Genomic DNA, 25,477 nt, shown 5'->3' on the forward strand with positions numbered 1-25,477 from the left:
CATTAAAATTAAGGCAGATGCAAGTTCATTAAAAGAGAACGACAGAATAGACAAAAAGCTGCGATCGCATTCAAACCGTGATATCTTCACCGCAAGACGTCGTAGAAGCCTGGGACCAACGCCAAACGATCAAGCACAAGCTCAGCTTTCAACTGATATATAGGTCTTTATAAGCAGAAACAAAAATATAGGGCGTTCCCAATAAGATTCATCTGTTCCAAGTACGGTACCGTAACTGGTCATGTTAGAGCTTCACTGTGAAAAACGGCACGACGTACAGCAAAGGGGTTTGCGCCATTTTAACTAGGAAAGCCTGAAGTATTTTTAGAAAAAAACTAGAAGAAAAACGGTGCAGCAGCAGCCATGATGCAGCCGTTCCAAGTTAGATGATGTTCCAACAACGATTCACTACCCTACATCGTATCCAACGAACGCTAACGAGTCGCGAACAATCGCCTACGCTAAACGCCCTGACGGACCGACACACGTCCAAATAACCGCCCTGGTGCCGGACACATTCTATACAATCGAATTGACGGCACGAAACGGACGCTATCTAAGCGAATCGTTTGTCGGCGACTTCTCCACGCTAAGAACGGACGACTGCGTGCCTCGTCTCCGTCTCACCGAGTTGCCCCAGTCGCGAGACGTCCTACGAGCGAACTGGGACTACGTCTGCGACGGAAGTGAGCCGCTCAAACGAGTCGCCTCGTACGCTATCGACTACGAGTGCGACGCGTGCGTCATCGTCGAATATCGCGTTCGACTTCGACGTGATCAGGACCAATACGACTTCCGTAATCTGCGTTTGAACGTGGACTATAATTTCACGCTGACGGTCGTCACTCGAACGGGAGTGGGGAAGAAATCCGACACGGTAACGAGCGTAGACACAGCCAACGTCAGGTAAAATATATACTGTAATAATATTATTATTATTATTATTATTATCCTGGTCATTAGCACCTGATGTTGATGATATGACTGGAATTATTTTTGCGTTTGTGACGTTGGGTGTGCTGTTGGCTGCATCATGGTTTGCTATTATGAAAAGGTCGGTATTATGCACAAGCCGGAAGTGGTTGGGATGTCTTGGAGATTTTTCTAGGTTAGTGAAGAAGCATTGTGGAACGAAGTCTTTGAGTCATTCTGGAAATCCCGAATTGAAGCTGAAGAGGGGGGTCTTCTGGAGAGTCAGGAGGGCGAAAAGACGGAATTTCCCGAGTCCGAGTATATTCAAGTCGCTTGATAGAGATTCTTTGGTTCCGTTTGAATGCATCGTGATTTGGGTGGCCGTGAGACAGAATAAAAAGGTTTTTGTAGGGTAGAGGAATCGTTTTGGAAGAATAGGTGCGATAGAGCGCACCCGAGTGAATTAGAACGTAGGGGAAGTTGACTTTGAGACTCCACCTTACGACTCTTGGTCTTGGAGGAGATCTTCGGCGTTTTTCTCCAGAGTGACGGTCTCCTGAAGGCGTTGAGGATTAGGAGACAGCGCGAGAATGACAAATACACATCAGGCCGGGTACCGGAATACCTAGTGGACGGACGGTCAAAGCCATCCGCGTTCTCCGCAGACATCGACAAATCGCCATCTCTTCTGACGACATACGGGGTTTGTTCTAAATGGTTGTACCTTCGACGCTTCGAACACTAATCCCTCGGCTCCATTTCTTGAGTTTAATCGTTCTAGTAGACAGTAGAGTACTGGAAGAGCTAGGTGAGGAACGATGACAGCATCCGTACGGGTAGAGTAGGCAAACCGCTATACGGGGAGCTGAGGACTCACCCCCATTCATCTGACCATCAAGGCATTTCAAGACTTGAACCATTAATTTCGTAAGATACTAAGGCTAAAACATGCACGCTGTCAAATAATAATCATACGCATTAGACAGAATTGCTATCACTTGATACACCACGACGATTTCCTTCTACTGTACCGAAAAGAGACAGAGAAAACGACAATAAACTGAAGCGTTTATTTGTTCGAATACACCGCCAGTTCAAAAAGATGGAACTGAAATGTTTCGCTTTTGCTATTTCTGCATACTTTGAAGTGAAGACCTTGGCTCGGCTTCAATTTTTGACCGTACTTAGATGTCAGTGAAGTTGTGCTAACGTACGTAATTCCTGACGTAGAACTCGGATAAATTTCAAGGCGAAAGTTCCAGTTAGTTGTAGATGATTGTGGTGCATAGATGAGGTTACTCATTAGGCCGCTACATTTGCTAACTGAATCAATGCCGGAAAAAACACGAGCATAGTTGGGATGTCCGTAGAGAAAACCAGCGCAGTAATTGCCGTCGCAGATTTGAAGAACCGGTTGACTGCTGCCTATAAACGTAAAGAAAAAGCCAATCTGAATGGAGTAGGCTGTATCGTCATTTAAAACTCCAGCTTCAATCAATTCGACCTTTGACACAGTATAGTATCAAAATGATACCAGTCTATCGCATGTGTAAATTAGCTACTTACTTTAAGCAATGCACTCCAATTCAATGATCCCCTACCAAATTCGATATTTTGTGCCGACACCGAAGATGGTGTCTCCGTAAAATTGGCGTGAGTTTGTAGCCAAAGAGGAGACATGTAGCGATAGAGTAGTAGCGCTGAACTCGAAATGCTCTGTCGTGTGTTGATCATAGGAAAACAAAGTAAGAGTGAACCTTATGTTTACCTGGCTTGGGGTTGACGACACGGCGGATGTTGGAGGAGGAGCGTCCGTCTGAACGTGCATGGACTTAAACTTCCTTTAGTCGTATCAAACGGCGATAATAACTCACCGGTTCTCCGTCGCTGGATGCGTCTTTTTGAAGTTGAATGTAGTCGTCAAGTGGAAGACAGACAGTGGGCCCCGATGACGAAACAACTAAAACGGAATTGCCTCCTGTACACTGAGCTGATGCCGATGTTAGCCAGGAAATTAAAACAATGACCACTAGCAAAAAGGACGAGATCATTTTCTGAGTTCTGTCCGTAGAAGCCACAGGACCAGGATGCTACAGAAGTGACGAAGTCAAACATTTATGTAGGGCTCATGGTTGCTAGGAAAGAGTTATACGATATCCGGATGTTCTTAACTCCTGTCAGTGCATGTCTGAAGAGCAAGTTTGTTGTACATCTTCATCTCTTTGTATCTCCAAAATTGCTTGTTTCACTTTTTGACCTAAAGAAGGCGGCAACCATGGTTTGTCGTACCTTCGACTCTTCGTACATCAATCTCTCTCTCCATTTCTTAATTTTAATCGCTCCAGTAGACATTAGAGTACTCGAATAGCTAGTCGAGGAATGGTGAAAGCAAGATTTCGTCGCTTGAACCGATCCTACACGAGCGAGAGGCGTTCGATCTCACTGCTACTTGAAACGCTGTAAGCTTTCCGTAGACTGAAAAGCTCCTTGTGAGGCATGCCTGATCTGGAAATTCATATTTACTAAGCCTCCGTAAAAATTGAATAAATATTTCATTAATTAGTATAAACTAGATCGCTGTCCAATCTTGGAGTCCGTGTACCAAAGCTCTTTGCGCAACTTGTCGTCAGAACATAAAGATAAAATGTATAATATCGCGGTGGAACTGAGAAACTATATATACTGCGCCATGCATGCATTTCATCTGTCATTTTGTCCCAAAGACATTTGAATAGAGTTTTCTTACCAGTACAGTAGCAACAAGTCAGACGTTTGTGGATCTGAATTTTCGTTCAAGTTGTCAGTGACTGTTGGTGTGCATGTTTCAAGAACAAAGGGCAGATAACATTGAATATTAGTGCATGGTTATTCGCTCAAGTGCATTCCAAGTTCAAATAGATGAAACTTAGGAGCATTTTCTTCTCTTATTCTGCAGACTTTGAACTGAAGATCGTGACTCGGCTTCAAATTTTGATTGTACTCGTATGTTGCAGAAGTTGTGCTAACGTATGTAACTCCAGACATCGAATTAGGATGAATTTCCAGGCGAAAGTTCCAGGTATTAGAAGACTGTGGTGCAGAGATGTGGCTACTAAATTCGTCGCGTGAGCATAGGCTAGCAAGGTCATTGCCGCCGTAAAATCCGGCATTGGGCGGAACCCGGCCCTCAAAACCAACGCAGTAAGTTCCGTCGCAGATTTGAAGAATGCCGGAGCTTCAAACAAATTGACCTTTGACAGATTTTTACCTGGCTTGATGGTACCACGGATCTTATGGTACTGATGACGTTGGCGACAGTACTCATGTACATGTACTCATCGCTACTGGTGTTAGATTTAGATATGCATACCATCAGCAGGTTCCTTCACGCGAGGGCGGTCTCACTCTCATTACGTTCCGCGCAACGGCCATGGGAAGCACAACATTCGCCACAGTTGCTTTCTTCTTCTTTTCCTTCGCTTTCGGAGAAGTCGATTGCAATGCTGACTCGATAGTGATCACCACGACCAATGGAAACGTGACCATTCCGTCTGGTTGCGAAGGCGTCGTCGTTTACTGCGTCTTTCGTCCAAACAGCACGGACCAAGGCTTGGATACTTGGTAGTAAGGCACGCGGAAGCAGACGACTGCGTGATTCAGCCGCTCTTTGAAGGGAAATCGACGTGAATCAAGAGGGCTACTGTGTCAACAGAAACGCGTGGAAAGAAACGGGTGAAAGCTTGTACTCCCAGTCGTATCTGTACACCTAAACCGATTTATTGTGCTTTCCTCACGTCGAATTAATTCTAGAAATGATCTTTCGTGTACTATGAGCATCGAGACTTTGGCTATAGTCCAATCTATGACGGAAACGTAAGGGTAGACGTACACGAAACTAACTAATGCCTGAATGCGCGCGATGTTTTGCTTAGAAATCTCTTGCCTAGCGGCTGCAATGTCACCGTCGCAGAAAGCCGCCCTTCATCGGCCAAATTCCTGTAAGTCAGCAGGCACAATTAACTTAGGCTACACAGAGAACGTTGTGGTTTAAAAGTTGCATGTGCGCGCCTTAATTTTGCATGACATCAACATCCCGCACAATGCACGCATGATGTGGCTGCTTGCAAATTCAGGGAAGACCGCCCACGCGCCACGTATACTTTGCAGGTTTCAGAATCCACTGGCTTTTCGTACAATATTCGCCGAAAGCGAAGGGCAAACGTAAGACCTGAACAGCTCGCTGGACAAATAATTAATTAAACAACAGACTAATCGCGCCAACGGCATGCACTGTTTTCCTAGTTGTGCCGCGAATGTCACGGCGAATCAAAATGAAAACAGAAGCGAAGAGTCGTGTCTGACGACTGTAGCGTCCCTCTTTCTTAACGCAAGCGCAATACCCATCCGAGAAATCGATTGCGATGCAACTCAGAGTGTCATTGGCGTCCGGCTTCAAATACCCGACGAAAGTTAGAACGATACTTTACTTAGGGTGGTTGCGCATCGCATTGCTTGACATTTTTGTGGTTTGTATATATAGGCCCTAAAGGAACGCCCAACCATCCTCTGTGCGGAGGAGCAGAGTGGGAAATCGCTGTCACAAGGGGATCGGCGCAGGGTATCAACGAAGCCAGCCCTGCCGTTTCAACACCGGCCAAAGACTGCGAGGCGTTCTACCTCAGCTCGATACCATGCAATCTCGCAGGCGGCGGGCTCCTGAAAGTTGTAGACGGATTTGAAACTCGAATAACAAGTAATCATATATATATATATATACGCGTTCGTCCGATACTGTACATGCAATCTTTGTCTAATATTAAATTTGCTCCCACCAAGTTACCGGAGCCGAGCAAGAACTGGGCGAATTCGAAGTTTCGGTTAGGCTTGCCTCTTCATCACCTTTTTCAGGCGAATCGTTTACTGTTGAACTACTCTATGACGGCGAGGTCATCGTTCGCATTGATGTCGAGAACGCATCCTCAAATACTGATTACTTTCCGTTTGTTGTAGAACCCAGCAAGGGTATATACAAAATTGTGAACCGATTTGAGACAATAGGCGGGTAGAAATAAAAAATGAATGTTGTGGTGTTTCATTACTAAAACAGTGCGCGACAGCCTTAGTCCCGAACTTCTAGGGAGATATGTTGCACTGCATGGTAAATTTCTTTGCATTGAGGAAGAACTAACATCTGGTCGACGACTCGGGCTCGCTCATGCGCGGAGCTTTGCAAGAGAGGCCCGTCTAATTCGCGCAAAGGCTGCACTATAGTGGTGCACGCGAGCGAATAGCTTCCCTAGCTCAGTTGCATGTGCATAGACTGCCATGCAACGTCGCAAAAAAGGCAAAAAGTTAGATTGTGCATGGGTAAATTTCTCTACATGAACCAGCATCTTGTCAACGGCTCGTGCATGCGTGCTCACTCAGAACTAGAAGTGGAGCTGTGGAATTTTAGTGAAAGGAAAAAAAAAGATCCTATCTATAATCTGAATGAGTGCTGTGCATGGCCTGAAGCGGTTTTCTGCTTACTTAGCTCATCTATGCTGAGCTGATATCAATTTAGACGCAATATAGTAAGAATAGGAGAGTAGATACTATCTCGCTATTTATATTGACTAGCCTATATAATACTTCTAATGTGATCTCTCGAAAGGCAAGGTCCTAGAGTCGATTGCGATGTCTGTGTGGCGCTTCAGAGAGGAGCAATTGTGTCATATCAAATGCTTCGCGACTTAGAAGGAGGTTTGCGTGTGATCGTTTTCGAAGAAAAAGTGCGATAGAGCGCACCGATCGAATAATGGCGTTGCCTTGTGACTTTTGGATTTGAAGAGCTTCGAGATATCTTGCGTGATCGATCGCCGCTAAAGAGACTCGTCGACGGTAGGGCGCGTTTTCCACGTCGAATTGCGATGAGGAGAGTTGACGAATGCCTGCGTGACAAAGAAAGGAGTTCAGGAGACACCGTGAGGATGACAAGTAGACATCGAACTACTGGAATGGGAGGTGGAAGAACGGTGAGACCGATTTGCGTTCGTCGTAGGCAACGACAAAGATATCCTTCTGTCGACATACGGGGTCTAGACCAAAAGAAGCTCAGGACTTTGTCGTGCCTTCCACGCCTCGTACGCGTACGTCGATCCCTAGCCCCATTTCTTGATTTTAATCGCTTAATTAGACAGCAGAGTACTGGAATAGCTCGTCGAAGAGAAGTGAAAGCAATTCATATGGCTGAACAGAGGCAAAGAATACTTACGGACATCTCGCTCGTCTGAAAAGCTAGTCTATTCATATCTCGAACGTGATGCCCGTTCTCCGCAGACATCGATAAACGCCAACGCACCTTCTGACAACATACGGGGGTTGTTCCAAATGAATCCGGGGTCTTGTTTGTAATGTTGCGCCTTCCACGCTTCGTACATCAATCTCCTGCACGTGCGAGATCCACACTGCTACTTGCGAACGTTAATGCTAAGCTTTCTGTAGACTGCAAAGCTTATTGTGAGGCAAGCTTGATCTGAAATCCATATGAAATCCATATTTACTGGGTCTCCGTAAAAGTTTAATAATAAATATTTAGTTAATTATTTAAACTCATAGATCGCTGCCCAATCGTGGAGAGCGTCCACCCAAGCTCTTTACGCAAGTCTTCGTCGGAATAAGAAGGCAAAATTGAAAATGCATAATATCGCTGTGGAACTACACGTACACCATTTTGTCGTTTTAAAGCTCTATTCAAATGAATTTCTAACTAGTACAGTCGCAACAAATCAGACGTTTGTAGATCTGTATCATCGTTCAAATTTCACAAAGGGTATAGATAGCATTCCATTGTAGTGTTCATTCGTTCAAATGCACAGCCAGTTCGAACAGACGGAACTGAGGCGTGTGTGAAGGATATCTTCGACAGGCTTTAAATTGAAGACCTCGACTCGGCCTCAATTTTTGATTGTACTCGTATGTCGCAGAACTTGTGCTAACGTATATAATTCCAGACGTCGAATTGGGATGAATTTCCAGGCGAAAATTCAAGGTAGTAGAAGACTGTGGTGCAGAGATTCTGCTACCAAATTCGTCGCGTGAACATACGCTAACCGAGTCATTGCCACTGTGAAATATGGCATCAGGCGAATTCCGGCCCGTAAAACCAACGCAGTAATTGCCGTCGCAGATTTGAAAAGGGCCATCATCTGGGCCGACCGGTTGTGCGAAGAAAGAGCCAAGCTGAATCGAGTAGGACTTATCTTCATCGAGAACTCCAGCTTCAAACAAATTGACCTTTGACAGAGTATCAACATGCAAAGTCTAAATTTTGTGCGTCAGCTAGCTTACTCTAAACATAGATTTAATCTATGCTCTAAACAACACGCCAAAGAGACTTAGGCCATTGCTGAATTCGATTGTTTGTGCGAACACCGAAGATGGTGTCTCCGTAAAATCAGCGTGACTTTGGAGCCAAAGAGGAGACATGTAACGGTACAATAGCAGTGAGTGACTTGAATGTCCCTACGGTAGTGCGTGACACTTTCAGGTCCCTAAAAGCATTCTTACGGACTTTTACCTGGCTTGATGGTGCTGATGTCGATGAGGGAGCGTCTGTCTGCCAATCATGCGGAAGTGGAATACGTCACGAATATGTATATATATACATCCGGTTCTAAGTTACCGTTTCTCCGTCGCCGTTCGCTACACCGGCGGCTCCTTCCCGGAGTTGAATGTAGTCGTCAAGTGGAAGGCACACAGTGGGCCCCGTTGACGGTACAACTAAAACTTGAGCGGACGTACTGTCGCTCCTTGTGCACTCATCCGATGAGGCCGACCCCAGAGAGCATGTTGAAATAATGGCCATTAGCAGCAGAAACTTAGAAGAACGCGCCGACATCGTTGTTCAAAATTCTGGCGAAGGAACCCCGTAAGGAAGAGTCGCACACTGAGACGTCACAGGAAGAGGATATCGTGTACATACAGGTAAATAGCACTAATCTCCCGTACAAATGTCATTCTCGGAAAGCCTGAGGAAGCTACCGTTCGGCAAACTTTAAACGTTAAAAAGACTCGAAGAAAGTATCAGTTCAATAATTCATTTGCAGCAAGCCTAAGCGATCTTCAAGAGCAAAAAGAGTACTGAATGACCTTGCATGATAAGGCTATTGTTTTCCAAGGCTTCGTTTGTCAGATGGCTTTGAGAAACCATATGTGTACCGGAATGATGGACGCACCGGATGGACGCTATAAGGCTCTAATTAATTCCGTCAATGCTCTGCAAACACGCTATACGCCGGCGTGTCATCGACAATAAAATGTCACTGTATGCCTGTACACCGAGTCACGACATCGTTTTTGAAAGGAGTTCTATGGCTTTGGAAGCATACTAGAATGCATTGACGCACCGGAATAGCTCGCCTATGGCTTGCCTAGTAAAGTGCTTTACACAGGCGCGGCGAGAACCCGCTAACTGCTTGCATACATGAGCCGATTTGTTGCACTACACGCGGGTGTGTCTATCCCAAAATTAGCCCGACTGAGTTCAAGTGGACTTAGGGTGGTTTTTGCGCATCGCATTGCTTGACATTTTTGTGGTTTATATATAGGCCCTAAAGGAACGCCTAACCGTCCTGTGTGCGGAGGAGCAGAGCGGGAAATCGCTCTCACAAGAGGATCGGCGCAGGGTATCATGCAACGAAGCCAGCCCTGCCGTTTCAACACCAAAGACTGCGAGGCGTTCCACCTCAGCTCGATGCCATGCAATCTCCCAGGCGGCGGGCTCCTGAAGGTTGTAGACGGAACGGAAACTCGCATAACAAGTAATCATATACGCGTTCGTCCGATACATGCAATCTTTGTCTAATATTAAAGTTGCTCCCACCAAGTTATCGGAGCAGAGCAAGAACTGGGCGAATTCGAAGTTGCAGTTAGGCTTGCTTCTTCATCACCTTTTCCCGGCGAATCGTTTACTGTTGAACTACGCTATGACGGCGAGGTCATCGTTCGCATCGATGTCAGGAACTCATCCACAGATACTGATTACATTCCGTTTGTTGTAGAACCCAGCAAAGGTATATACAAAATTGTGCATGAACCGATTTAAGACAACCGGCGGGTAGAAATAAAAAATGAATGTTGTGGTCTAAAACAGTGCGCGACAGCCTTAGTCCCGAACTTCTAATAATATACAGGAGGGAGATATGTTGCACTGCATGGTAAATTTCTTTGCATTGAGGAAGAACTAACATCTGGTCGACGACTCGGGCTCGCTCATGCGCGGAGCTTTGCAAGAGAGGCCCGTCTAATTCGCGCAAAGGGGCTGCACTATAGTGGTGCACGCGAGCGAATAGCTTCCCTAGCTCAGTTGCATGTGCATGGACTGCCATGCAACGTCGCAAAAAAGGCAAAAAGTTAGATTGTGTATAGATAAATTTCTCTACCTGAACAAGCATCTAGTCAACGGCTCGTGCACGCATGTTCACTCAGAACTAGAAGTGGAGCTGTGGAATTTTAGTGAAAGGAAAAAAAAAGATCCTATCTATAATCTGAATGAGTGCTGTGCATGGCCTGAAGCGGTTTTCTGCTTACTTAGCTCATCTGTGCTGAGCTGATATCCATTTAGACGCAATATAGTAAGAATAGGAGTAGATACTAAGTCGCTATTTATATTGACTAATCTCCTTCTAATGTGATCTTTCGAAAGACAAGGTCCCAGAATCGATTGCGATGTCTGTGTGGCTTCAGAGTGGAGAAATTTTGTCATATCAAATGCTTCGCGACTTAGAAGGAGGTTTGCGTGTGATCGTTTTCGAAGAAAAAGTGCGATAGAGCGCACCGATCGAATAATGGCGTTGCCTTGTGACTTTTGGATTTGAAGAGCTTCGAGACATCTTGCGTGATCGATCGCCGCTAAAGAAACTCGTCGTAGGACGCGTTTTCCACGTCGAATTGCGATGAGGAGAGTTGACGCCTGCCTGCGTGACAAAGAAAGGAGTTGAGGCCCAGGAGACACCGCGAGGATGAATCGAAATGCTGGAATAGGCGGTGGAAGAACGGCGAGACCGATTTGCGTTCGTCCTACTTCTGTCGACATACGGGGTTTAAACCTGAAGAAGCTCACGACTTCGTCGTGCCTTCCACGCCTCGTACGTCGATTCCTAGCCCCATTTCTTGATTTTAATCGCTTAATTAGGCATCAGAAGTACTGGAATAGCTCGTAGAAGAGCGGTGAAGGCGATTCGTATGGCTGAACAGAGGCAATGGATACTTACGGACATCTCGCTCGTCTGACAAGCTAGTCTTAACGTCAGTCTAGCTAGCTCTATACAGGTACTGTCATTTCTCGCATTCATATCTCGAACGTCTAGTAAATCAGCACAAAACCAGGCTAAAAACACTAAAAATGAGAAAAGTCATAAAAAATACAAAACGAGAAAGCATCAGGCCCCCAAAAGAAACAAAAAGAGCAATGGACCGCAAACTAACAAAAGACACTAAACAAGGAAAAAACGTCAAAATTGGGCTGTCAAGTTTTATGATTTTGTTGGAATTTTGGATTTAGTAAACTTTTTCTGAAACCCTTAAAATACTGGGGATATAATAGAGTAATATTCTGTATACCATCACGTGACTTTGCTCGCGCTTTCCTCACTTTGACTTGAGTCTAGAAGTGCCCTTTCGTGTCCTTCGAGCCTCGAGGCTTTGGCTCTAATCCAATCCGCGTGACAGAAACGTACACTAAACTGATGCGCCGTGGCAACGAAAATGCGCAATGTTCTGCTTAGAAATGTCGTCCGTGGCGGCTGCGATGTCACCGTCGCAGAAAGCCGCCCTTCCTCGGCCCGAATCCTGTAAGTCAGGCGTGCACGTGCGAACGCTGCATGATCACAAACAGCCCCATGCAAACCATTGTGATAAACATTTAGCAGCGCCACTAAACGCTAGCAAGCCAAGGCTCGTTCACAAATCTCGCACAATGTAGGCCATACAGAAGGTTGCGGTTCTAATTGCATAGGCGTCGAAGCAAATGTGTGCCTATATGTATGACATTACGCGCAAAAATGCGCATCTGTGGCTGCTAGAAAATTGGGAGATAGGGGTCACCCGCCCACGTAGGTTTCAGCGTCCTAGCACCGCTTTTCGTACAATATCTGCCAAAATGAAAAGCGACGAAAAGGTAAAACCGATTTGCTACACTAGTACATAGGAACTGTGAATTCGGCTTTTAGTTGTGAGGACATCACGGCGAATCGATTCAATAGGGAAGAGTCGTCAGTGCCGGCCTTCTTTCTGAACGCGTAGAAGGTTGCTGGCAAATTGGAGTTCGGGGTCACCCACCCACCCATGCACCCACGCACACATTGCAGGCAAAACAATCAATAATGGAACAGTTGCTCATGCAGTTGGAATGCATGATAGCATAATCGCAGCGACGGTGGTCCTCACTCTGTCTGCGTACCGCGCCACGACGGTCATGGGTGGCACAACATTCGTCACAGTTGCCTTCTTCATCTTCTCCTTCGCTTTCAAAGGAGTCAATTGCATCGCGGATTCGATAGTGATCACTACAACCAATTACACGAATCTGCCCGGTTGCGAAGGCGTCGTCGTTTACTGCGTCTTTCGTCCGAACAGCACCTGAATCCTGTGCGTGATCGATCACATGCAAACAGCCCCATGCAAACCATCGCGATAAACATTTAGCAGCGCAACTATATACGCTAGCAGGCCCCAACGCTCGTTCACGATCGAATCTCGCGCACATGCACAACTTAGGCTACGCGTAAAAGGTTGCGGTTCCAATTGCTTGCAAATTGGAGTTCGGAGCCACCCTGACTAGAGGTGGACAATAGAAAAGCATTCATCTGCTGCTTCAGCGTATCATATCATAACCGCAGCTACATGTATATATAGTTACGGTGGTCCTCACTTTCTCATTGCGTTCCGCGCCACGACGGTCATGGGTGGCATAACATTCGCCACAGTTGCCTTCTTCTTCTTCTCCTCCTTCGCTTTCGAAGGAGTGAATTGCATCGCAGATTCGATAGTGATCACTACAGTCAACCAAACGATTCTGAGCGGGTGCGAGGGATTCGTCGTTTACTGCGTCTTTCGTCCGAACAGCACGGACCAAGGCTTGGATACTTGGTAGTAAGACACGCGGCAGCAGACGACTACGTGATTCAGCCGCTCTTTGAAGGGAAATCGACGCGAATCAAGAGGGCTACTGTGTCAACAGAAACGCGTGGAAAGAAACGGGTGAAAGACTGTACTCCAAGTCGTATCTGTACGCCTAAACCGATTTATTGTGCACCTTTCCTCACGTTGAGTTGATTCTAGCAATGATCTTTCGTGTCCTTTGAGCATCGAGAGTTTGGCTATAGTCCAATCTATGACGGAAACGTAAGGGTATACGTACACAAAACTAACTAATGAACGCGCGCGATGTTTTGCTTAGAAATCTCGGCCCTAGCAGCTGCAATGTCACCGTCGCAGAAAGCCGCCCTTCTTCGGCGACAGTCGTGTAAGTCAGCTAGGCACAATTAACTCAGGCTACACATAGAACGTTGTGGTTTCATTTGCATGCTATAATTAATTTATTTAAAGCTGCGCCAGGCTTTTTGCGTGACATCACGCCAAATGCGTCCATACGTTCAAGTGCATGATGTGGCTTCTTGCAAATTAGAGTTCAGGGAAAACCGCCCACATATACGTACTTTGCAGGCTTCAGAATCCGCCAGCTTTTCTTACGGCATTAGCCGAAAGCGCTGAGTTAGTATTAAATAATCAAATAACTGACTAGTCGCACCAACGGCACTGATTTTTAGGCCCAGTTGTGCCGCGAACGTCACGGCAAATCAAAATCAAAACAGAAGCGAAGAGTCGTGTCTGACGAGTGTGGTGGCCCTCTTTCTGAACGCAAGTTTAACATTCATTGAAGAAATCGATTGCGATGCAACTCAGAACGCCATTGGCTTCCGTCTTCAAGTACCCGAAAAAAGTTAGCAATACTTATTTATGGTGGTTGCGCTGCAGCCCAACTTACTATATAAGCGCATCGCATTGCTTGACATTCTTGTGGTCTGTATATAGCCCCTAAAGGATCGCCTAACCATCCTCTGTGCGGAGGAACAGAGTGGGAAATTGCTGTCACAACGCTGTCTTCCGGCCCTGTCGGCCCTGGCGTTTCAACACCCGCCAAAGACTGCGAGGCGTTCTACGATAACGGACAATGCAATCTCGCAGGCGGCGGGCTCATGCAAGTTGTAGACGGATTGGCAACTCGCATAAGAAGTAATCACATGCACACGCGTTCTTCCCGTACATGCAATCTTTCTCTAAGTGACCGGTGCAGAGCAAGAATTGGGCGAATTTGAAGTTTCAGTTAGGCATTTCTTTGCAGCTTTTTCAGGCGAATCGTTTGCTGTTGAACTACTCTACGACGGCGAGGTCATCGTTCGCATTGACGTCGAGAACCCATCTATGGCTGATGAGTACATTCCGTTTGTTGTTGTACCAAGCAAGGGTATATACAAAATTGTGAACGAATTTAGAACCGACAGTGGAAAGAAATAAAAATAAACGCTGCCGTGTTTCATTAATTAAAACAGTGCGCGACAGTCTCTTAGTCCCAAACTTTTAATAATATACAGGAGATGCTGCAAATTTCTGTGCATTGATGACCTGCGTCAGGAAACTAATATCTGCATGGTCATGCAACTACTCGGGCTGCATGTGCAATTTTAGTGAAAAGAAAACGACCCTATCCGTACATAATCTTCAAGAGTGCTGTGGCACGAAGCAGTTGCGTTTTTTCTCCAACCCAGCAAGGGCACGTACAGAATTGCAAACAAATTCATAGATAATCAGTGTTTGTGGGAAGAAAATGAAACGCTTTGGTGGTAGATGGAATAAAACATGCAGGAGTAGAGCGCATGCACCGGCGAAGAGTTTCGATATCGAGCTAGATTCGTCGTCGAACGCGTTTCCCAAGGCGAATTGCAATAAAGAAACGCCTGCGCGACAAAGAGAGGAGTTGAGGTCTCGGAGACACCGTGAGGATGAAAAGTAGACATTAGATCATTCACAGCGTTGCATATGTTCTCACTAAAATATTTGGGATTTTTGCAAGCCCATACGTTGGTCGAGTCTTTGTAAACTAAACGCTGTCCTGTCACCGTTTAATTAGAAGGACGCCTGCGGCTTTGGAGCAAAACACGGCGACGTCGCGCGCGGTGTAGGTCGCTATAGCCACGCGAATACATCCGTGCACGCATGCATGGTCATTCACTAGCTGATGACGCTACTGCAACTGCGGCACATTTCTACTAATAATAAAACAGAATATTTACGGATAGATCGTGACGGCATATCATTGAAGCGTTTATTCGTTCAAATACGCAGCCAATTCGAACAAATGAAACAGAGGCGTGTCTGCAGTGTTTTTTCTGCATACTTTGAAACGAAGGCCACGACTGGGCTTCAACGTTTGACTGTACTCATACGTTATAGAATTTGTGCTGACGTATGTAATTCCAGATGTAGAATTAGGATGAATTTCAAGGCGAACGTTCCAGTTACCAGAGGACTGCGGTGCTTGGACGTCGCTACTAGTTTCGTCGCGTAGACATTGGCTCGCTGAATTAGTGCCGGCATAAGCTCTGGCATTATTTGGATCTCGGTAGTGAAAACCGACGCAGTAAGTGCCGTCGCAAATTTGAACAAGGCCGGTATCTTTGCCGACCGGTAGCGTGAAGAAAAATCCTAGCTGAATTGAGTAGAGCTTATCGTCATCTAGAACTCCAGCTTCAAACAATCCAACCTTAATTTGATGGAGTAAACATGTATCAAAATACTATTGCATATACTCAGGTGCGGAAGCTAACTTACTTCAAACAACAGACCTCGCTCCGTTGATCCAGTGCTAAATTCAATTGTTTGGGAGGACACCGAAGATGGTGTCTCCGTAAGAGTGGCGTGACTTTGCAGCCAAAGAGGAGACATGTAATGGTACAGCAGTAGTGCATCACTTGAAAATGCCTAGGGCGTGTCGGAAAAACGCGTACTATATATGGGAGTGCATGGTTGCATTCATCGAGTATTTACCGGGCTTGGTGGTGATGACGTTGGCGCGGGGGAAGCTTCCGCCTGCCCAAAGAAACGACGGGTGGAACGAAGTTATACAAAACCCAGGCGCGTGATCCTAACTTACCGTTTCTCTGGCTGCTTCTTTCTGGAGTTGAATGTAGTCGTCAAATGGAAGGCAGACGGTGGGACCCGATGAGGGCACAACTAGAAGTTGAGCGGAAGTACTGTTGCCACCTGCGCACTCATCTGACGCCGACCCTGGGAGCCAGGAACTCGAAACAATGACCATTAGCAATAGAGAAGTAGAACTCATAGCCCAAAATTCTTGCGAGAAACAGTGAAGAAGGCGAAGCGACGAGATGCGATTAGGAAATGATACAGCACTCGAACCCGTATATATCCCGTTCCCTCTCTTTTTTATACAGTAACCTCATGTCATTCTCATACGTCAGTCGCTGACTCAGCAATTGACTTAGGAAGTTAAGAAATAGTTCTATGTTTTGAAAATAGGCACCATTGACATTAGAAGAGGTACGAGTCATCGAGAAATACATTGCGCATAATCTTCAGCGTTTCGTACCAAAGGATTCGTTCATTAGAAGGTACTAGGGCTTTGGAAGCATACCAGAATAAATTGACGCACCGGACTAACACTATAAGGCTTGCGTTGCTCTCTTCGTCGCAAAAGAACGGCCGTTGACGAGGCGAGAAGCAGTTGCACAGCCGCTGACATATGGGTCTCAACTACGTGCACTGTACTGGACAGGCCGGGAATATGGGCCTGAGAGTGGGTAGTATTTGAAATTTCTACTAAAATCTAGGTTAGTGATGTTGGAGAGAAGCCTTTGGATGACGCGTGAGTCGTGATTGTCTCGTCAATCGGCGAGTACAGCTGAAATGGTTGTATGGAAGCGAGTATTCTTCTCCGGCGGAATTTTCGAGTGATTTTCGGTAATAGAAGTAGAATGCGTCGCGAATTAGAGCTAGTTGGATGGAATAAAAAAGGATTTGAGTGCGATCGAGGACCGCTTAGGCCGAACAAGGTGTCGCTTTGCTCCGAATCGTTAGGTGAAGTCCCAGCGTCACTTCCGTTCACTTCTGTGCGCTCCATCGCCTGCTTCGGCTTGAGGAACGTCCAGCCACTTCTCCGTTGTTCGTCTGTGATTTCCCGGATTAACAAAGACCTCCTTTCCCGCGTGGTTCTCAAAGGCTTGAGCAACATTTATGAATTCACAGTCACTAAACCGAAATCATCAACGTTGTTGCTTTACCAATACACGAAATAGCTGCTACAGTAGTTACCAAGACGAACAAAGGCTAAGAACACGACATCGCATTGAGGTGATTATTCGTTCAAATACACAGCCAACTCAAACAGATAAAACCTATCTCTGCACAATTTGAACAGACGTGAAATTAGGATGAATTTCAAGGCGAAAGTTTCAGGTACTAGAATGCGTTGAAGTGATGGCGGCGTCACTGTATGGCGATTTGTAATGCATTAGTAGCTCGATGACTCGAAACGATTGGCATTTCAAGTTTACTTTGTGCCACTCCTATATGCATAGTCGCAGCTATATATAGGTTCCCTAATTCTCTCATTGCGTACCGCGCACGACAGCCATGGGTAGCATACCATTCGCCACCGTTGCTTTCTTCTAGCTTCTCCTTCGCTCTCGAAGAAGTCAATTGCAACGCAGATGCAACAGTGATCACTACGACCAATGGAACGCCGACGGTTCCGCCTGGTTGCAATGATTCCGTCGTTTACTGCGTCTTTCGTCCAAACAGCACGGCCCAAGGCTTGGATACTTGGTATATGGCACGCACGCAGAAGTAACGACTTCGTGCGCGTAAATCAGCCGCTCTTCGAAGGGAAATCGACGCGGATCAAGAGGGATTCTGTGTCAACAGAAACGCGTGGAAAGAAAGGAGAGGAAGCTTGTACTCCCAGTCTTCTGTGTACGCCTAAGCCAATTAATTTATCGTGCTTTCCTCACTTTGAGTTGAGTCTAGAAATGCCCTTTCGTGCCCTTTGAGCATCGAAGCTTTGGCTCTAATCCAATCCGTGACAGAAACGTACACTAAACTGATACGCCGTAGCAACGAAAATGCTCAATGTTCTGCTTAGAAATGTCGTCCGTAGCGGCTGCAATGTCACCGTCGCAGAAAGCCGCCCTTCCTCGGCCCGAATCCTGTAAGTCAGGCGTGCACGAACGCTGATCACAAACAGCCCCATGCAAACCATTGCGATAAACATTTAGCAGAGTCACTAAACGCTAGCAAGCCAAGGCTCGTTCACGAATCTCGCACAACGTAGGCTATGCACGTAGAAGGTTGCGGTTCCAATTGCATGGGCGTCGAAGCCAAAGCGATGCATGGGCATGCGCTTATTGCATGACATCAGCAAATTGGAGTTCTAAGGGTCACCCGCCCACGTAATAATATACTGTATAATGCATGTGCTGTATATACTTGGCAGGTTTCAGCGTCCCACGGCTTTTCGTACAATATCTTCCGAAAGCGACGAGCAAAGGTAAAACCGATTCGCCACACTAGTGCATATATAGGAAATGCTAATTCGGCTTTTAGCTGTGAGGACATCACGGCGAATCGATTCAATAGCGAAGAGTCGTGTCTGACGTCGTTATCAGCCTTCTTTCTGAACGCGAGCTCAAATGTAGTAAAAATCGAAGAAATCGATTGCGATGCAGCTCAGAACGTCATTGGGTTCCGTCTTCGACGACACGACGAAAGTTAGCAATACTTATATGTGGGGTGACCGCGCTGCAGTCTAACTATTGCTTGCAATTCTTGTGGTACGCGTAGGTCCTAAAGGAACGCTTGGGCATCCTCTTTGCGGAGGAACAGAGTGGGAAATCTTTATCGCAAGAGCGCAGCGCTTTGACGACCTCAGCCCTACGGTTTCAACACCCGCCAAAGACTGCGAGGCGTTCTACAATAGTCAGCGAAGATGCAACCTCGCAGGCGGCGGTGTCTTGAAAGTTGTAGATGGATCGACAGCTCGCATAACAAGTAATCATACCCGCGTTTGTCCTCTATACCCGTAAACTACGTATATATTATAAGCCCGAGGACTAGTTACTACACAAAGCAGGGGTGGGCTTTTGGATAAGTAGTTTTACAAATTGAATATATGTGTATCTGGTATTATAAGTCCACCCGTGGTTAATTCCTGATTCTCGCTCTATGCAATACAGTGCACGGTAGCTATATATTCTTTTACCAACTAAGGTAATCTAAGTGGGCTTATTTATACAACAACCAAAGAACAAGGTTCCAATAACTTTGGCTTGGGGTAGGCTTATAATATACGTAGTTTACGGGTATGGGCAATTTTTGCTGATCACACATGTAGTAAATTTTTTCCCGAAGTTACCGATGCAGAGCAAGAATTGGGTGAATTCGAAGTTATGATTTCGCCCACCTCGTCAGATTCTTTTAATGGCGAATCGTTTACAGCTGAGCTTCTCTATGACGGCGAGGTCATTTTGAGCATCGACGTCCAGAACGCAGTTATAAGCGCGACTAATGGCACTAACGCTGTGTACGTTCCGTTTGTTGTAGTGCCCAGCAAGGGTATATACAAAATTGTGAACAGTTTTATCTTGACGCCTGCCTAATCAGTGTGTGCATGTGCATGTGCATGAGCAAAATAAACGGTGCGGTGTTACATAGGTATAGTCGTTGCTTTAGATGTTTACGAGTAAATGTCGATGCATTGGTGACCCCTGCATGCTACATTGAATTAAATTGTTTTTTCATTCAAATGCAAAAGCCAGCTCAAACAGATGAAATTGAAATGTTTCAGCCGTGCCCTCTCCGCACACTTTGAAGTAAAGACCTAGACTCGGCTTCAATTTTCGACCGTACTCATATGTCTGTGAAATTGTGCTAACGTACGTAATTCCTGACGTAGAATTCGGACTAATTTCAAGGCGAATGTTCTAGTTATTAGTAGATTGTGGTGGAGAGACTGCGCTGCCCTTATATTCGGCTCCACATTTGCTAACAGAATCGTTACAGCCTCGCGCCAGCAGGCCAGTATAGGCAAAACCAACGCAGTAAATGCCGTCGCAGATTTGAAGGTGCGCATCAATGTCGCCACTCGGGTATGTTAAAAAGAGGCCAATCTGAATAGAGTAGGAGTTATCGTCATCTAGAATTCCAGCTGGTATCAAATTGACCTTTGACACAGTAGCGTAGTTGTGGTAAATAGCTACTTACTTTAAACAATACACCTAGATACGTTGATCCACTACCAAATTCGATAGTTTGTGCGGACACCGAAGATGGTGCCTCTGTAAAATTCGCGTGAGTTTGAAGCCAAAGAGGAGACATGTAGCGATAGAGTGGTAGCGCAAAACGCTCTATTCCGACGTCGTGTGGAGAACGCCGTTATATATTCAGTAAATCTCACCTGGGCTGATGACGCGGCAGATGTTGAAGGGGAAGCGCCCGTCTGAATTAATCGACAGTACCGTCTTTCATGCAGTCGCATCAAGCGACGATGATAACTCACCGATTCTCTGTTGCTGGCTGCGCCTTTTTGACTTTGAATGTAGTCATCAAGTGGAAGACACACAGTGGGCCCCGATGACGGCACAACTAGAAGTTGAGCGGAAATACTGTTGCCACCTGCGCACTCATCTGACGCCGACCCTGGCTGGCACTCGAAACAATGACCATTAGCAATAGAGAAGTAGAACTCATAGCCCAAAATTCTTGGGAGAAACGGTGTCTTATATCTATGGTCCGACCACGGATTCTAGAATCCGTGGTCCGACCAGCACGGCCCAAGGCTTGGATACTTGGTATGGCACGCATGAAGAGGCAAACGACTGCGCCTCAGCCGCTCTTTGAAAGGGAAATCGACGCGGATCAAGTGGGCTACTGTGTCAACAGAGACGCGTGGAAAGAAAGAGGAGGAAGCTTGTATCATCAATCTTATCTGTAAGCCAATTTATCGTGATTTTCTCACATTAGTTGAGCTGATTCTAGGAATGCCCTTTCGTGCCCTTAATTTGAGCATCGAGACTTTGGCTCTAATCCAATCTCTAACAGAAACGTAAACTAAAGTGATGCCGTAGCAACGAAAACGCGCGATGTTCTGCTTAGAAATGTCGTCCATAGCGGCTGCGATGTCACCGTCGCAGAAAGCCGCCCTTCCTCGGCCCGAATCCTGTGAGTCAGCCGTGCGCGTATACGCGTGAATTAATACTGATCCACAAACAGCCCCAAACCATCGCGATAAACATTTAGCAGCGCAACTATGAAGGCTCGTAAGCCAAGACTAGCTCGCACACATCTTATAGGTTCCATGCACGTAGAAGGTTGCTGCTCCAATTGCTTGCATATTCGAGTTCGGGGCTACACCCACCCACCCAGTATAATATTATTATACTTCGCAGGTTTCAGCATCCTACGGCTTTTCGTACAATATCTGCCGAAAGCGACGAGCAAAGGTAAGACCGACGCTCAGATCGCTGCACAGTTAATTTCACGGCTAATCGCGCCTGCATGATTGATCACGCGCTAGCTGCATGTACCGTACGGAAATTATACGAGACTATAGCTGTTTGGCTTTTAGTTGTGAAGACATCCCGACGCGAGAAGCGAAGAGTTGTGTCTGACAACATTGACGGCCCTCTTCCTAAACGCGAGCTCAAATATAGTACAGTGCTTTTCTTCTTTTTCTCCGTCGCTTTTGAAGGAGTCTATTGCAACGCAGATGCGATAGTGATCACCACGACCAATGGAACGACGACGTTTCCGTCCGGCTGCAATGACGTCGTCGTTTACTGCGTCTTTCGGCCAAACGGCACGACCCAAGGCTTAGATACTTGGTAGTAAGACACGCGAAAGAAAACGAGCGCGTAATTTAGCCGCTTTTTGAAGGGAAATCGACGCGGATCAAGAGGGCTACTGTGTCAACAGAAACGCGTGGAAAGAAACGGGAGAAAGCTTGTTCTCCCAGTCCTATCTGTACGCCTATAAGCCGCGATTATCGCGCGCTTTTCTCACGTTTAGTTTGATTCTAGCAATGACCTTTCGTGCCCCTTGAGCAGCGAGACTTTGGCTCTAGTCCAATCTCTAACAGAAACGTAAGGCTCCATCTGTTTATATATAATGCCACGGCAACAGGAACGCGCGGGCTTTCGTTTTCTTAGAAATCTCGTTCCGAACCGCTGCAATGTCACAGAAAGCCGCCCTTCCTCGGCCCAATTCCTGTAAGTCAGGCGGACGTGCATGCAAATGAATATCACAACAAACCATTGCGGCGAAAATTTCGAAGCGCAACTAAACTCTAGCAAGCCAATTAAGGCTCGTTCATGCACAAATCCCGCACAACTTAGAGGCTACACGTAGAAGGTCGAGGTTCCAGTTGCAGGCACGCCGCGCGAAGCTATGTGCGCCTTTTTGCATGAAACAATAGGCATTTTTAGAATTTGATTAAGACTGATACCGTATACTTCAAAGGTTTCAGAATCCTCCGGCTTTGCGCACGATACTTGCCAAAAGCGACGAGCAAAGGTAAGACCTCATTAGTGGATAACTGACTGTAATCGCGAGCATGTCAGTACTTACGGGACTGTTTGGCTATATAGTAGTTGTGCGAACTTTACGACGAATCAAACCAACGATGAAGAGTCGTGTCTGACGGTTGTTACGGCCCTTTTTCTAAATGAAAACTCAAATGCTGTACAAATCGAAGAAGTCCATTGCGATGCAGCTCAGGACGTTATTGGGTTCCGTCTTCAAATATCCGCCGAAAGTTAGTTAGAAATACTTACTATACAGTATGGTAGGGTAGCAGCTATCGCCTAATATTCTTGTGATACGCATATAGGCCCTAAGGGAACGCCTGGCCATCCTCTGTGTGGAGGAACCGAATGGGAAATCTCTGTCGTACAGCCTTCGACCATCATTCCTAGGGTTTCAGCACCCGCCGGTGGCTGCGAGGTGTGCGACAATTTTCTGGTGTGCAACAACCTTCCGACAGCATGCAACCTCACAGACGGTGGGCTCATGAAAGTTGTAGACGGATCAAGCCATCGCATAACAAGTAATCATATCCTTTGGACCTCTATATGCAATCTTTGCTGATTATTAAATTTACTTTCCAAGTCAGCGAAGCAGAGCAAAACTTGGGCGAATTCACAGTCCAGCTTTCGACCAATTCGGGAGTTTTTTCAGATGAATCGTTTCGTGTCGAGCTTCTCTATGACAGTGAGGTCATTTTGCGCATTGATGTCGAGAACGCTGATACGGCCGGTTCGCCATCTCTCTTCGTGCCGTTCGTTATAGAACCCAGCAAGGGTACATACAAAATTGCGAACACATTCTAGCTATATAGTGTGGTTGGCAAAATAAATGTTGCGGTGTCATTTGTCGTACGATTAAACATCTCTAAATCGATGACCCGCGCAATTAAAACATCTGGTAGCTCAGTTGCTCGTTATTAATTAACTTAGGTTAATTGCTAGAATTGGACAATGGCGCTTTGCAACTTTAGTGAAAAAGAGAGGCACCTCTAATTCTAAAACCACGCAATTAGGGCAGTAGTGGTGCACGCGATAGCAATTGCTTCTCTCATTGGTCTAATTAGGAGTCATTTTATATATGGCCTTCCATGCACACTCCTGAATAATAAAGTTTACGCCCTGGCCCTCTGTTTTCGCACCCGGTTAGGTGCTGTCGCGGGCGAGAAGCAGCCCTAAATGGGGAAATGAGCAGGAGAGTACGTATGTACGGGTGTTCAGCTAAGAAACTATGGTCTAAGTCGGTATTTGGATTTTTCGATCAGGATCTCCTTGTCCAATGTAAAGAGCCGCTCAGGTCTACCAACTAGCGCAAAGGAAGCGTCTCCTCAGGTGTCGGAAGATCTTCCCGAGTAGATAGGACCGTTTTCTAGCCGAATAAGCGCGATAGAGCGAAGACGAGTAATAAAAAATGCAGAATAAGTGGCTTTGTGACTTTAGCTGACGATTCGGAGCCAAAGCGACGGCGGCGACGTCCGTTTCACCTCGATAAACGCTCGACGACTTCTCTGCCATGTGTCCGCAATCTCCCGGATAAACATCCCCCACAAAAAATTTCTTATTACAGTAGCTATATCTTTACGTCACCTCTCCCACAGTAGAACGAACATACGTAAACACTTACCGTCTCACTTTTTCACACAGGCTACTTGTAGAATTCCAGTTCCTGCTGATCTTTATTGACGACTTTCTTGTAGGCCTTTTCAAAGTCTTTTGCGAGGATGATATATCGGTTTTCCCTCACAGCATGCATGCCAGCCTAAAGAGAAAATATCAAAAAATAAGCCGGCCGTCAAATGAGACTCGCCTCTTGGCAAATTGCGTTGATATCGGCCCCCAGATATTTTATCAGGACGTGTACGTCTAAATATTGAAAATATATTTTTATTTGGATTTTAGTTAATTAATAATTTAAATTTTTTACAGTCTTCTAGATCGACTTCGTCGGATAGATTCATCTTGCCCGTCACCGTGGAGAAAATAAGACGTTTTTGACGTCGATCTGGCATGGGAAATTCTATTTTTCGATCCAAATGTTCGAGACGTAGAAAAGCCGGATCAAGAGCATCAGTCTTATTAGTAGCCATAATAACCTAGAAAAAAAGTGATATTGACGTTATGAGGGAATGATATTGATTTTACCTTGACGTTTTGATTTTGATCAAATTCGTCCATCTAATTCAATAGCTCGAGAATTCGCTGTACTTCTCTATCAGCTACAGAACAGAAAGCAAATAAATCAATAAACAACCAAATCAAAAACATCCCTCTGCTTATTGAATTTATACATGTCTATCAAGTGACCTATTTTACGTTCAAAAGGCGAGGTCTCGCGTCCCCAGTACCAAGTATTGGAAACCAATGTCTATATTATGATATAACTGCTTCATTTCGCGACTTCGAAGCGGTTTGTGTAGGGTAAGATGGATCGCTTACGGAAGAATAAGTGCGATAGAGCGCACCGGTTGAAAGGTGGCCTAGCGGAGTTTTGCCTTATGACTTTTCGACTAGCTTCGAGATCGATCTCTTGCGCGTTCGATCGTCGCTGAAGAGAATTGCGATGAGGAGAGTTGACGCCCGCCTGCGTGACAAAGAAAAGGAGTTGAGGTCCAGGAGACACCGTGAGGATGACGAGTAGACATTCGACTACTGGAATAGGCGGTGGAGGAACGGTGAGACCGATCTGCGTTCGTCGTAGGCAACGACAAACATTTCCTACTTCTGTCGACATACGGGGATTAGATGAAAAAAGTTCAGGTCTTCGTTGTACCTTCCACGCCTCGTACGTCGATCCCTAGCCCAATTTTTTGATTTCTATCGCTTAATTAGACATTAGATTACTGGAATAGCTCGTAGAAAAACGATGAAAGCGATTCATATGGCTGAACGGAGGAAATATACTTGTCATACCGCGTTTTTGAGCACCAGCTTGTATAGCTACACTCTAGCTATAC

General features: G+C 45.9%; 4 protein-coding genes and 5 long non-coding RNA genes across 13 annotated transcripts; 4 read left to right on the top strand and 5 right to left on the bottom strand.

The window, feature by feature from the left end:
* Positions 1–2,199: 2,199 nt before the first annotated feature.
* LOC136190942 (uncharacterized) lies at positions 2,200–2,961 on the bottom strand. The gene is made up of 4 exons (XR_010670675.1): positions 2,787–2,961; positions 2,681–2,728; positions 2,479–2,628; positions 2,200–2,416 (listed from the first exon to the last, which is right to left on the bottom strand). It is a non-coding gene; the product is annotated as an uncharacterized lncRNA (long non-coding RNA).
* A 3,267-nt stretch (positions 2,962–6,228) lies between these two features.
* LOC136190675 (uncharacterized) lies at positions 6,229–7,231 on the bottom strand. Its single transcript, XR_010670591.1, has 3 exons — positions 7,024–7,231; positions 6,884–6,968; positions 6,229–6,821 (listed from the first exon to the last, which is right to left on the bottom strand). It is a non-coding gene; the product is annotated as an uncharacterized lncRNA (long non-coding RNA).
* Positions 7,232–7,602: 371 nt separating this feature from the next.
* LOC136188519 (uncharacterized) lies at positions 7,603–8,784 on the bottom strand. Its single transcript, XR_010670220.1, has 3 exons — positions 8,555–8,784; positions 8,450–8,488; positions 7,603–8,394 (listed from the first exon to the last, which is right to left on the bottom strand). It is a non-coding gene; the product is annotated as an uncharacterized lncRNA (long non-coding RNA).
* Positions 8,785–10,969: 2,185 nt separating this feature from the next.
* Positions 10,970–11,490, top strand: LOC136186070 (uncharacterized). Its single transcript, XR_010669650.1, has 3 exons — positions 10,970–11,018; positions 11,066–11,202; positions 11,260–11,490. It is a non-coding gene; the product is annotated as an uncharacterized lncRNA (long non-coding RNA).
* Positions 11,491–12,311: 821 nt separating this feature from the next.
* LOC136184678 (uncharacterized) lies at positions 12,312–14,470 on the top strand. The gene is made up of 8 exons (XM_065971643.1): positions 12,312–13,020; positions 13,073–13,159; positions 13,213–13,275; positions 13,331–13,396; positions 13,597–13,644; positions 13,701–13,873; positions 13,966–14,166; positions 14,216–14,470. The coding sequence occupies exons 1-8, from the start codon at positions 12,833–12,835 to the stop codon at positions 14,446–14,448; spliced, it is 1,059 nt and encodes a 352-aa protein (XP_065827715.1). The 5' UTR covers positions 12,312–12,832; the 3' UTR covers positions 14,449–14,470.
* Positions 14,471–15,192: 722 nt separating this feature from the next.
* On the bottom strand, positions 15,193–16,350 carry LOC136200023 (uncharacterized). Its single transcript, XM_065990355.1, has 4 exons — positions 16,085–16,350; positions 15,979–16,020; positions 15,763–15,912; positions 15,193–15,694 (listed from the first exon to the last, which is right to left on the bottom strand). The coding sequence occupies exons 1-4, from the start codon at positions 16,271–16,273 to the stop codon at positions 15,257–15,259; spliced, it is 819 nt and encodes a 272-aa protein (XP_065846427.1). The 5' UTR covers positions 16,274–16,350; the 3' UTR covers positions 15,193–15,256.
* A 1,222-nt stretch (positions 16,351–17,572) lies between these two features.
* On the top strand, positions 17,573–19,751 carry LOC136199726 (uncharacterized). 3 transcript variants are annotated; one of them, XM_065990020.1, is made up of 9 exons: positions 17,577–17,587; positions 17,643–17,775; positions 17,836–17,922; positions 17,977–18,039; positions 18,092–18,157; positions 18,443–18,496; positions 18,553–18,716; positions 18,790–18,996; positions 19,340–19,751. In XM_065990020.1, exons 1-9 carry the CDS (start codon positions 17,584–17,586, stop codon positions 19,396–19,398), a joined length of 837 nt encoding a protein of 278 aa, XP_065846092.1. In that variant the 5' UTR covers positions 17,577–17,583; the 3' UTR covers positions 19,399–19,751. The 3 variants fall into 3 exon arrangements, 2 of the variants coding, with proteins under 2 accessions (XP_065846092.1, XP_065846091.1); XM_065990019.1 differs by having other exon boundaries at positions 19,357–19,751; XR_010673157.1 differs by having other exon boundaries at positions 17,573–17,775; positions 18,225–18,496; positions 18,790–19,751.
* A 1,711-nt stretch (positions 19,752–21,462) lies between these two features.
* Positions 21,463–23,531, top strand: LOC136195980 (uncharacterized). Of its 2 annotated transcripts, none has more exons than XM_065985481.1 (9): positions 21,463–21,655; positions 21,713–21,827; positions 21,880–21,966; positions 22,023–22,085; positions 22,152–22,211; positions 22,462–22,515; positions 22,593–22,756; positions 22,832–23,047; positions 23,110–23,531. In XM_065985481.1, the coding sequence occupies exons 1-9, from the start codon at positions 21,502–21,504 to the stop codon at positions 23,328–23,330; spliced, it is 1,134 nt and encodes a 377-aa protein (XP_065841553.1). In that variant the 5' UTR covers positions 21,463–21,501; the 3' UTR covers positions 23,331–23,531. The 2 variants fall into 2 exon arrangements, with proteins under 2 accessions (XP_065841553.1, XP_065841544.1); XM_065985472.1 differs by having other exon boundaries at positions 22,590–22,756; positions 23,110–23,527.
* Positions 23,532–24,328: 797 nt separating this feature from the next.
* On the bottom strand, positions 24,329–25,252 carry LOC136196085 (uncharacterized). Of its 2 annotated transcripts, XR_010672079.1 has the most exons (5): positions 25,174–25,252; positions 24,960–25,104; positions 24,666–24,739; positions 24,448–24,616; positions 24,329–24,386 (listed from the first exon to the last, which is right to left on the bottom strand). It is a non-coding gene; the product is annotated as an uncharacterized lncRNA (long non-coding RNA). The 2 variants fall into 2 exon arrangements; XR_010672073.1 differs by having other exon boundaries at positions 24,960–25,243.
* Positions 25,253–25,477: the final 225 nt, after the last annotated feature.

The sequence above is a fragment of the Oscarella lobularis genome, chromosome 1 (genome assembly GCF_947507565.1).
Source record: "Oscarella lobularis chromosome 1, ooOscLobu1.1, whole genome shotgun sequence".
In the NCBI taxonomy this organism is placed as follows: domain Eukaryota; kingdom Metazoa; phylum Porifera; class Homoscleromorpha; order Homosclerophorida; family Oscarellidae; genus Oscarella; species Oscarella lobularis.

What these genes read in the sequence shown, in the direction of transcription:
- LOC136199726 (XM_065990019.1), top strand. An exon ending in GCCCAAGGCTTGGATACTTG is followed by an intron (nt 17,776 to 17,835) that starts GTATATGGCACG and finishes CGCTCTTCGAAG; the next exon opens with GGAAATCGACGCGGATCAAG. An exon ending in CCTTCCTCGGCCCGAATCCT is followed by an intron (nt 18,158 to 18,442) that starts GTAAGTCAGGCG and finishes TATACTTGGCAG; the next exon opens with GTTTCAGCGTCCCACGGCTT.
- LOC136184678 (XM_065971643.1), top strand. Translation starts at nt 12,833, where the DNA reads ATGGGTGGCATAACATTCGCCACAGTTGCCTTCTTCTTCTTCTCCTCC. An exon ending in TCTTCAAGTACCCGAAAAAA is followed by an intron (nt 13,874 to 13,965) that starts GTTAGCAATACT and finishes GTCTGTATATAG; the next exon opens with CCCCTAAAGGATCGCCTAAC. An exon ending in ATTGGCAACTCGCATAAGAA is followed by an intron (nt 14,167 to 14,215) that starts GTAATCACATGC and finishes TCTTTCTCTAAG; the next exon opens with TGACCGGTGCAGAGCAAGAA.
- LOC136195980 (XM_065985472.1), top strand. Translation starts at nt 21,502, where the DNA reads ATGATTGATCACGCGCTAGCTGCATGTACCGTACGGAAATTATACGAG. An exon ending in ACCCAAGGCTTAGATACTTG is followed by an intron (nt 21,828 to 21,879) that starts GTAGTAAGACAC and finishes CGCTTTTTGAAG; the next exon opens with GGAAATCGACGCGGATCAAG. An exon ending in GTCCAATCTCTAACAGAAAC is followed by an intron (nt 22,086 to 22,151) that starts GTAAGGCTCCAT and finishes TCGTTTTCTTAG; the next exon opens with AAATCTCGTTCCGAACCGCT.
- LOC136200023 (XM_065990355.1), bottom strand. Translation starts at nt 16,273, where the DNA reads ATGAGTTCTACTTCTCTATTGCTAATGGTCATTGTTTCGAGTTCCTGG. An exon ending in AAGAAGCAGCCAGAGAAACG is followed by an intron (nt 16,021 to 16,084) that starts GTAAGTTAGGAT and finishes TTCTTTGGGCAG; the next exon opens with GCGGAAGCTTCCCCCGCGCC. An exon ending in CGTCATCACCACCAAGCCCG is followed by an intron (nt 15,913 to 15,978) that starts GTAAATACTCGA and finishes GACACGCCCTAG; the next exon opens with GCATTTTCAAGTGATGCACT.